This window comes from Physeter macrocephalus, chromosome 6, assembly GCF_002837175.3.
Source record: "Physeter macrocephalus isolate SW-GA chromosome 6, ASM283717v5, whole genome shotgun sequence".
NCBI classification, from domain to species: Eukaryota; Metazoa; Chordata; class Mammalia; order Artiodactyla; family Physeteridae; genus Physeter; species Physeter macrocephalus.
Window position 1 is genome coordinate 42,895,275 of NC_041219.1, and position 10,801 is coordinate 42,906,075.

The 10,801-nt window shown below is 45.0% G+C and overlaps 1 protein-coding gene across 1 annotated transcript in view; it reads right to left on the minus strand.

Moving 5' to 3' along the window:
• Positions 1-7,992: 7,992 nt before the first annotated feature.
• Positions 7,993-10,801, minus strand: part of LOC102976938 (apolipoprotein L2-like) — an 11,743-nt gene continuing 8,934 nt past the window's right edge. Inside the window, 3 exon segments of the mRNA XM_028490319.2 lie at positions 7,993-8,150; positions 8,453-8,859; positions 8,861-9,283. Of these exon segments, the coding sequence (XP_028346120.2) occupies positions 7,993-8,150; positions 8,453-8,859; positions 8,861-9,283 (988 nt within the window).

Consider the following 10,801-nt stretch of genomic DNA (forward strand, 5'->3'; position numbering starts at 1 on the left):
GGGCGCGAACCCGGTTCCCCTGCATCGGCAGGCGGACGCGCAACCACTGCGCCACCAGGGAAGCCCCGAGATCGATATTCTTAAGGGTCATTCTAGCCCCGTGTGGGGAATAGATGGGGTGGGGGGCAGGGGCAGTGCCACAAGGGTAAACACAGGAAGACCATTCTGGAAGCTCATGCAGGACTCTCGCTGAAATGTGAAGGAAGCTTGGGTGAGGTTGTTTGCTATCTGGCTATCTCTCTCTGCCCCCTCTGTTTATGGCTGACTCTCTCTCACACCTGCAAACAAGCCCTCTGAGCTTAATCAGCCATGGGTGCCATTTGTCCATCCTGGGTCCAAGGTGCTGGGGGAGGATCATACCTGTGCTCAGTCCGAGCCAGACGCGCACGGGCTCCCCCAGGTGTCCCGGTGGGGCCTGCGGGGCACCAGGGTCTGAGGGAGATGACTGGATGTGAGCCCAGTGGGCAGGAGGGGAAGCAATGGAGGACTTGCGCCCTGCGCTCGGGAAGGGAAGTCAGGCATCCGGAGCCCAGCTGAGCTGTCAGTCAACACAAAGAAGCTTCAGTGAGTCGGTGCATATTTATTGAACCAAAGTCTGTAGAACACAACCTGGGGAGAGCCAGATGGACCTGAAATATCTTGTCTGGCCCCACCCCCAAATGAGGAAGAAACTGAGGGTCAGAGAGGCCGTGTCTATTGGCCCCAGGCTGGCTCATCTCCTTGACACACTGCAAAGTTCCTTGACTTGTTGCTGCCATCTGGTTTCATTTTTCTTTCTTTCTCTTCTGTTGTTTTTTGTGTTTTTTTCAAATCAACCTCTGTTCCAACACAACATTTGGAATTTTATGGGAGCTTCACTGGTCTCTTAGTGCACCCTGGTCCCAAAGAGCAAATGGCAACTTGTCAAACGATCCATCCACTGTGTTGTCATCACCACCACCATCAGCAGCATAATTATCTAGAAGTCACTCCCTGAAGATCTAAATAGACATTTCTTCGAAGAAGAAGGAAATTTTTTCAGAGTAAGTGTATTAGTTGGTCATATCGAAATCGAGGATAGGATGCTCAAATCCATGGGAAGGATGTTGTTAGTAGTAGTGTTTTAATAATGAAGTTAATTGCGTATAGTTCTGGTGTGTAGGGGTTGTGGAATGTTCTTAGGAATAGAATTGTTGTGGATATATTTATTATAATGATGATGGCCTATTCTGCTAGGAAGAATATGGTGAAGGGGCCTGCTGCGTTCTCTACATTGAAGCTGGGTACGAGTTCGGATTCTCCTTCTGTTAAATCAAAAGGGGCTCGGTTGGTTTCTGCTAGGGTAGAATTAAGTCACATTATGGCCAGTGGTCATGAAGGGAAGACTAGTCATAGTTGTTCTTGTGTTGTGGTTAGGGTTGATAGGGTGAAGGACCCGTTTATTAAGAGCACTGATAAGAGGATGATTGCTAGTGTTACTTCGTATGAGATGGTTTGTGCTACTGCTTGTAGGGCTCCAATTAATGCATATTTTGAGTTGGAGGCCCAGCCAGATCATAGAATGGAGTATATGGCTAGACTTGCTATTGCTAGTATGAATAATACTCCCAGGTTTATGTTGATGAGGGGTTATGGTATGGGTAAAAGGATTCATATTGTGAGGGCTAGGGTTAGGGCTAAGATGGGTGCGATGATAAATATGGAGGTGGAAGATGTAGCTGGTCGTGGGGGTTCCTTAGTGAATAGTTTGATTGCATCGGCAAAGGGTTGGAATAGACCGTGAAGGCCTACAATGTTTGGTCCTTTTCGGAGTTGTATATAGCCTGGGACTTTACGTTCTACTAGTGTCAGCAATGCTACGGCTAGGAGGATAGGAATGATGAGCATTAAAATGTTAATTATAAACATTTTGTTAGGGAGAGGGTTTGAACCTCTGGATATAAAGGTTTAAGTTTTACGCAATTACCGGGTTCTGCCACCTCAACAAAACCCTGGTCTTGGGTGGTTAGTTTGTGCTTGCTTATTAGGTTGAGATTAGATCATTCATTGTTTTGAAGGCGCTTATCTAAAGTGGGCCTTATTTCTCATACTGGGAGAAATGAGTAATAGATAGAAACCGACCTGGATTGCTCTGGTCTGAACTCAGATCACGTAGGACTTTAATCTTTGGACAAACGAATCCTTAACAGCGGTTACACCATTAGGTGTCCTGATCCAACATCGAGGTTGTAAACCCTGTTGTTAATATGAACTCTAGAATAGGATTGCACTGTTATCTCTAGGGTAACTTGTTCCGTTGATCAATTTTTTTGGATCAATAAGTGATATTATGCTTTGGCTAGCAGGTCTAGGCTTTAATCACTCAGAGGGTTTTTTGTGCTCCAAGGTCACCCCAACGAAATTGTCAACCCATGTGAAATTTTGTTATTCCTTGGCAGTTTAAGATTATGGTTTTGGGGTTGATTAACTGAAGCCCCATAGGGTCTTCTCTTATTTTGTTATCCCCACCTCTTCACGGGGAGGTCAATTTCACTGATTAAAAGTAAGAGACAGTAAAACCCTTGTGTGTCCATTCATACAAGTCCTTATTTAGAGAACAAATGATTATGCTACCTTTGCACAGTCAGGATACTGCGGCCATTTAACGATTGTCACTGGGCAGGCGGTGCCTCTAATACTGGTGTTGCTAGAGGTGATGTTTTTGCTAAACAGGTGGGGTTTGTGTTAGCCAAGTTCCTTTTACTTTTTAAAATCTTTCCTTGAGTGCATCCCTGTGTTGGGTTAACAGTGTTTTTAATAAATGATTTAGTATTGGATTGTATTTATTTATTGTTAATTATCAGTATGTTATTAGTTGCTGATGTAAGCCTGTGCAAGGAGAAATATTTCTTGTTACTCATGTGAACAGCATTGCTTCTATAGTCTTATAGATTAGTCCAGTAATAAAGCTAGGAGTTGATTTACTTAATATTGGAATTGAAATGTGTTTTGTTGTTGAGCTTGAATGCTTTCTTAATTGATGGCTGCTTTTAGGCCAACTATGGTACTGTTTGTTTTTACTCTCTAGTTAAGGTTGTATCCATTTCTAAAAAACTGTACCTTTTTAGACTAACGTTTAAATATACGTTGAAGCTTATTATGGTTTTTAGTATTATTTAACGTTGAACTGAAATTCTTTTCCTGGACAACCAGCTATCACCAGGCTCGTTAGGCTTGTCACCTCTACTTATAAATCTTCTCACTATTTTGCCACATAGATGAGTTTGTTCTAGTAAGTGTTCATAAGTAGCTCATCTGGTTTAGGGTAGTTTAGCTTAAGTTCTCTTGGTTAACTTGTTACTAGTTAAGTCATTATGCAAAAGGTACAAGGGGTAAGCTTTGCTTTTTATTACTTTTAATATTTCTTTTATCATTCCCTTACGGTACTTTCTCTATAGCGCCATCAGTGTTTAAATTTCTATGTCCTATATTTTAGATGTCTGGTGAATGTGTTATTTGACTAGCTTGTGTCAGTATGGTGGGAAAGGTGTGGGCCAGGTTTAGTTCAAGACATACATAGATCATGAAATCTAGGTGTAAGCTAGGTGCTTTATTTGAGCTATGTCTTGTTTTATCCAAGCACACTTTCCAGTATGCTTACCTTGTTACAACTTATCTCCTCTCATATAATTGTTTAGCATGTGTTGATGGACTATGGCTTTGTCATGGCACTTGAGGAGGGTGACGGGCAGTGTGTTCGTGCTTCATGGCCTTATTCAATTAAGCACTCTACTCTTAATTTACTACTAAATCCTCCTTTAGTTTTTAGGTTTCATAAAAACTTTCGTGTGGATAAAGGGTGTTCTTGGTGTAGAAAATGTAGCCCATTTCTTTCCACCCCGTAAGTTACACCTTGACCTAACCTTTTTATGTGTTATAATTATGCTTACTTTTGCTCCTTTTTAGGGTTTGCTGAAGATGGCGGTATATAGACTGGAGTAGCCAGGGTTGGTGAGGTTTATCGGGGTTTATGGATCATAGAACAGGCTCCTCTAGAGGGATGTGAAGCACCGCCAAGTCCTTTGAATTTTAAGCTGTTGCTAGTAGTACTCTGGCGAATAGTCTAGTTTTTATGATTATTTGGGTTTAGGGCTAAGCACAGCGGGTTATCTAATCCCAGTTTGGGTCTTAGCTATCGTGTGATCAGAATATATTAAAGTCTCTTTCGTAGTTTACTTTTGTTTTAATTATGGCTTTTTACAGCTTAATTAAGGTTTAACTTTATCTTGTATGGTTCTTTAGCACGCTTTACGCCATAGTTCTATTAATTCGGGTCAATCACATGACCGCGGTGGCTGGCACGAAATTTACCAACCCTAAGTAACATGGCTTAGTCACACTTTCGTTTATGGCTCAGTTTTGGTTTTTGTTTTTTTTTTTTTAATGGCTCAGTTTTTATCACTGCTGTCTCCCGTGGGGGCATGGCTGAGCAAGGCGTTGTGAGCTGCTGGTGTGGTGTGCTTGACACCTGCTCCTTTTAATCTTAGTGATTTAGGCGGGCATTCGCACCGGGGTGAGGATACCTGCATGTGTAATTCTATTAAAAACTAATAGAAAGGCTGGGACCAAACCTTTATGTTCATGGGGCTAGTGGGCCCATCTAGACATTTTCAGTGTCTTGCTTTATGAGATGTTCGAGCAACATTAACTTGCTGCACGTAGGTGATGTTTGTATGGTTGTATTACGTGGCTTATGTCAGATTTAGTATTAGATTTTTGATAAAATGGTTGGTGAATCTAGGGGGATGTCTGTCTATATGGGTGGTGAATATCTAAGTAGCTCATTTGTGTGATAGGAAGGGGGTTGAGGTTGATTCGTTGGGATATATAACTGTTCTAAGCCGGGGCGGGAATAGTAAAGTGCTATGTCCCGTAACCATTAACTGATTGTACAACGCAGGTTGCTCTTGCCAAATAACAAATACATCCAAGTCCAGCTACAGTTTGCTTGACTCTGTTAAGACCTTTTAAAGTCATAGCTGAGTCTAAGCACTTTCTCCCCCCAAAATAAAAAATACCAGATGTATGAAATCACAGTTATGTGTGAGCGCGGGCTGGTTAGTCATTAACCCATTGAGATGCCTTATTTAATGGGAAAGAGTGGGCGATTTTAGGAGAGATGGCCCTGAAGCAAGAACCAGATGTCTGATAAAGTTCATCAATAGAAACCCTCACAAGCCATGGGCCTGGAGCAAGAAGAGGGACACCTGCTGAGCGGCTTGATGGTTTCACACGGCCTGGTGATTAAGCTCGTGATCTAATGGACAGGATTCCAAACATGTTGGCTTGGACCAATTTAACTTAATGTGCTATGTACGACCAATAATGTATATGTACTATGTAATATTAATGATATAATGCACATGCTTATTAGGCATGCGGTAAATCATGCAATGCACGCTTATACATACAATGTACGTGCATCTATACGTGGGAAAGAGACATTATAGCAGTTATGTGGCGGTAACAGACATGCACAATACTCATGGCATGTATGTAGTAGAATGAATTATTTTTAGTACTGACATAGCACTGTAGTTTTATGAATGTCTTATAATATATTTTTTTCAGGGAATAGTTTATACAGAATTTCAGCTTTGGGTGCTGGCAGTGAAGTTTAGTGCTTCTTTCTTGTGTCTCAGGGAGATGTGCTGTTCTCCTTTTCCGGTTTACAAGACCGGGGTATTGTGTTATACTACAAAGACTCTTCATTTAAGGAACTTGTTTTCCACGAGACTGGTTACTGGTATGAACACTAGGATTAAAAGAAAGTGTAAAATGGATGCAAGTTGTCCGATAATCACATACGGGTGTTCCACGGGTTGTCCTCCGATCCATGTTAGCTTTAGTAAGTTTGCTGCTAGTACTCGAAATAAGAATTGACTGAAGGGTTGGAATATCATGCTTCGTGGTTTGGATGTATGGAGAATTGGAATAAATGCCAGGATTAGGATTGAGAGTAGCAGGGCCAAGACTCCTCCTAGCTTGTTGGGGACTGATCGTAAAATTGCATACGCGAATAGAAAATACCATTCTGGCTTGATACGTGGTGGTGTGCTGAGTGGGTTTGCTGGGGTGTAGTTGTCGGGGTCTCTGAGCAGGGCAGGTGAGAATAGAGCTAATATTAGTGAGGCTAAGATTAATAGTAAGGCGCCTAGGATATCCTTGATTGTAGAGTAAGGGTGGAATGGGATTCTGTCTATATCAGATGGAATTTCTATGGGGTTGTTGGACCCTGTTTCGTGAAGGAATAAAATAGGTGGACGGCAGCTAGTGCTGTGATGATGAAAGGGAGGATGAAGTGGAAGGCGAAGAATCGTGTTAGTGTTGCTTTATCTACAGAAAAGCCACCTCAAATTTATTCGACGAGGGTAGTGCCGATATATGGGATTGCTGAGAGTAGGTTTGTGATGACAGTTGCGCCTCAGAATGACATTTGTCCTCAAGGGAGGACGTAGCCTATGAATGAATGCGGTGGCTATGACTATCAGTAATAGGATAATTCCAATATTTCATGTTTCCTGAAAGGTATAGGACCCATAGTATAGGCCACGTCCTACGTGGGCATAAAGGCAGATGAAAAATATGGAAGCTCCGTTTGCGTGTATATATCGAATGACTCAGCCATAGGCGACGTCTCGGCAGATGTGTGTTACTGATGAGAAGGCAGCTGTTGTGTCTGGTGTGTAGTGTATTGCTAGAAATAGGCCTGTTAGGACTTGTAGGATTAGGCAGACACCTCGTAAGGAACCCAGATTTCATCACGGTGAAATATTTGATGGGGGAGGGAGGTCAATGAATGTGTTGTTGAGGAGTTTTATCAGTGGGTGGGTTTTTCGGGTGTTGGTCATTGGCGTTCTTGTAGTTGAATGACAACGATGATTTTTCATGTCATTGGTCATGGTTGGAGTCCATGTGAGAAGAATGATGACATATATTGTATTCATTTTAAGTATTATTTTTGTGATTAGTTTTGTGCGGGTTTCTTCAAAACCTTCGCCTACACACACACACACACACACACACACACACACTGGAATATTACCCAGGCATAAAAAGAATAAAATAATGCCATTTGGGGCAGCTTGGATGGACCTAGAAATTATCATACTAAGTGAAGTAAGTCAGAAAGAGAAAGACAAAGACAAATATATGATACCACTTATATGTGGAATCTAAAAAACAGTACAAATGAACTTATTTACGAAACAGAAACAGACTCACAGACACAGAAAACAAACTTATGGTTATCAAAGGGGAAAGGTGGGGGAGGGATAAATGAGGAGTATGGGATTAGCAGATGCACATTAGCATACAAAAAATAGATAAACAACAAGGATTTACTGTAGAGCACAGGGGGCTACATGTATAACCGAAACACGTTGCTGTACGCTGGAAACCCACTCAATAGTATAAATCAACTATGCTTCATTAAAAAAACAAACAAAAAGAAATCACTGCCTAATTAAGATAAACCTGCTGGAATCAAAGGTGAGTTGATACTGGAAAAGTAGGGCTAGAGACCACCACCAGAGACATCACACCCTGGGGAGGGGTGAGAGAGGAGCCCCTGCTACTTCTCCTGGATGCCAACAATCCTAACTCTTTGGCTTTTTCCCATGTTCAACCCTTTCATATTCCTGGCCTCTTGTTGCTAGTTCCCCCTCCCTCTCCCTTTATTCTGCCCCTAGTGTCTTCTTTAGTCCAAAATAAGTGGCTTCTCTCCTCCCCTCACTCTCTAGGGCCCTCTCCTCCCTTCGTCCAGGCTCCATGCTCCTTCCTTCTCTCTCCCCCATCAGCCACCTGCATTTATCCCTCCCCTGCTGTGCTCAGCTACAGAAATGCCAAATTCCTAACACCTAGCTACATCTATGTTATCTCGCCCTCCTTTTCCCTCGAACAAGGTGCCTCTGCACCTTGGCCCCACAAGTGTCCCTGGTCCCTGCACAGCTCGGGGGGTGGCGGAGTCCAGCCCTACTGCAGACGCTCATAGACGCGGGTGAGCACCTCCAACTTCTTCTCCAGCTCCCGGGCCTGCTGCCTCAGCCTTTCAGCCGACTCCGTCTTTGCCCCCTCAAGCAAGTGCTTTGCATCTTTCACCAGGAAGGCCACTTCCATCAGAAGGAAGACACCTGCGGTGCCCGCACCCACAATCCGGGCTCCTTTGGTCATTGCCAGAGCCGTGCCTTAGGGCCCTCTCCTCCCTTCGTCCAGGCTCCATGCTCCTTCCTTCTCTCTCCCCCATCAGCCACCTGCATTTATCCCTCCCCTGCTGTGCTCAGCTACAGAAATGCCAAATTCCTAACACCTAGCTACATCTATGTTATCTCGCCCTCCTTTTCCCTCGAACAAGGTGCCTCTGCACCTTGGCCCCACAAGTGTCCCTGGTCCCTGCACAGCTCGGGGGGTGGCGGAGTCCAGCCCTACTGCAGACGCTCATAGACGCGGGTGAGCACCTCCAACTTCTTCTCCAGCTCCCGGGCCTGCTGCCTCAGCCTTTCAGCCGACTCCGTCTTTGCCCCCTCAAGCAAGTGCTTTGCATCTTTCACCAGGAAGGCCACTTCCATCAGAAGGAAGACACCTGCGGTGCCCGCACCCACAATCCGGGCTCCTTTGGTCATTGCCAGAGCCGTGCCTTTGAAAGTAACCTCTTGCTGCTGGCTGCTTTGGACTGAGATTATTCCACTGCTGATGAAGGCGTTTGCATCGGCTGCTAAGCCAGGGCTGCTTTTGACCGTCTCCATGGCGCGGATATTCATTTCAATGTGCTGCACAGCTTCTGTGAATTTCTTGGTTGTGCTAACAGTTTGGGGGCTGATCTTAAGTACCTCCAGGAGTGCCAGTTGACATCCGGGGACTGACTTTGGTTTTTGCTGACAAGGTGCTGACAAGTTCCACGATGCTGGTGGACACACTGGTCACAGCAGCCGCAGCTCCCAGCCCTAACCCAGTGGCCGAGAGTGCCAGACTCGCCCCTGCTGGCATGGGTGCCAAAGCCAGGCCGAGTATGGTCAGGACACCAGACACGGCGCCAGTGGAATTGGCCACAGTGTTGGAGATGGTGCAGTCCCTGTGGACCTTGTCAACCTTGTCTGCGAGTGCGTGGAGCTTTCCTATGAGCTCCTCTAGCTTCCATTTTACCCGAGGAAACCTGTTCAAAAACCTCTTCCTGTCCAGCTGGTCTTTTTGGAGCGTGACTTGGTGCTCCACGGCCAAGTCTGGTTTCAGCTCACTCAGATATTGACGCAGTGCATCTGAGTCTTCCCTGTAACAGTGAAGGTCAAGGGACTAGAAAGACAGTTTGCTTGTCCATAAAATAGGCTCAACAAGATCTATTCTGTAAATCACAGAGATTTGGTTGTAAATCAAATAGAAAAGAATTTCACAAATGTAAATTTTTCTCTTTCAACATTAAACACATATTTTTGTATCTTGTAGATGCTCCATATACTTATTCAATCATGGAATAAATAAGCAAAAGTCATCTTAAGATACTTTTAACTTAAGATAGGTATTTGAGGGAATACCCTGGTGGTCCAGTGGTTAGGACTCTGCACTCCCACTGCAGGGGGCACAGGTTTGATCCCTGGTTGGGGAAGTAGTATCCCACAAGCTACGTGGCACGGCCAAAAAAAAAAAAGTGATATTCGATAAAGACGCCTCAGAGGTAGGTCAACACAATCACTTCCAAAGAGTAGGTAGAGTGGGAACTCCACAGAGAAGTGGGATTGGAGCAGCAAACCCTTCATTCAGAGAACCTTAGTGTCTAGTGAGGAGTCAACCTGCTCTTTGCCCTTGGCTACTGGGAAGTGGTCCCTGAGCCCCTAGAATATTCTGGCTGATAGGAGTGTCCTCGTCTGCCTGGGCCTTTGGCCACTGGACAGTCTAACAGGGTGACATGTGATGCGGCCTCTGGGTCACGTGGTATCACATCTGACCTCTGGAGGAGCTGGACACTAGGGCGTTAGTCTGACCTCCGGGAGGGCGGGAGACAACAGGTCAGCTGTGCGGGCAGCAAGTGACTGAACCCAAATAAAACTCCATACGCTGAGGGTCCCGTTGAAAAAGGTTCTCTCCTTGGTCAAGTTTTAGTCAGGCTCTTCTGAGCCCTCTTCTCCAATAGGCCTCAACCTCTGCCCTTGGTGTCCTGTCCTTGACGGCCTGTATTGCCCAGTCTCAGCAAAAACTTGTCCAAGTCAGTTTAGTGAGAAGCCTTCCCACTGTTGAGATCTTACCATGTTTGGTATCTGATCAAACTCCTCCTCTCCCACCGTTGATGCATATGTCCTTTACTTGCTTTGAGCAAGAATCCTGTTAGCAAATTTCCACAAGAACGCCCCTGCCCTCGATGTCTCCTCGCAGTGATTTTCCATCCCACGCCCTCGCTCTGATCATTGGCTACAAATCCCCACTCATCTTTGCTGTATTCGGACTTGAGCGCATCTGTCTCCTCTGCTGCAATGGTCTCCACACCTATCACGATAGTCCTGAAGAGAGTCTTCCTTATCGTTTTAACCAGAGTCAGAATATATTGCTTTAAACAGGGTGAACGTCCCTGGCGGGCAGTGCTCCGTGTGCCCTGCCGCACACTGAATCCAGGACAGTGACACGTCCTGAGGACGACGGAAGCTTCCTGTGTGAAACCCGCCCAGACTCTGCCCTGTGGCTGATGGGAACCGGCATCCTTCCCTGTAATGCACCGTAACTGGGATCGTGACAGTGTTCAGGGAGTTCTGTGCCTCTTTCTAGGGAATTCTCAGCCCTGATGGTAGCTTTGGGCATC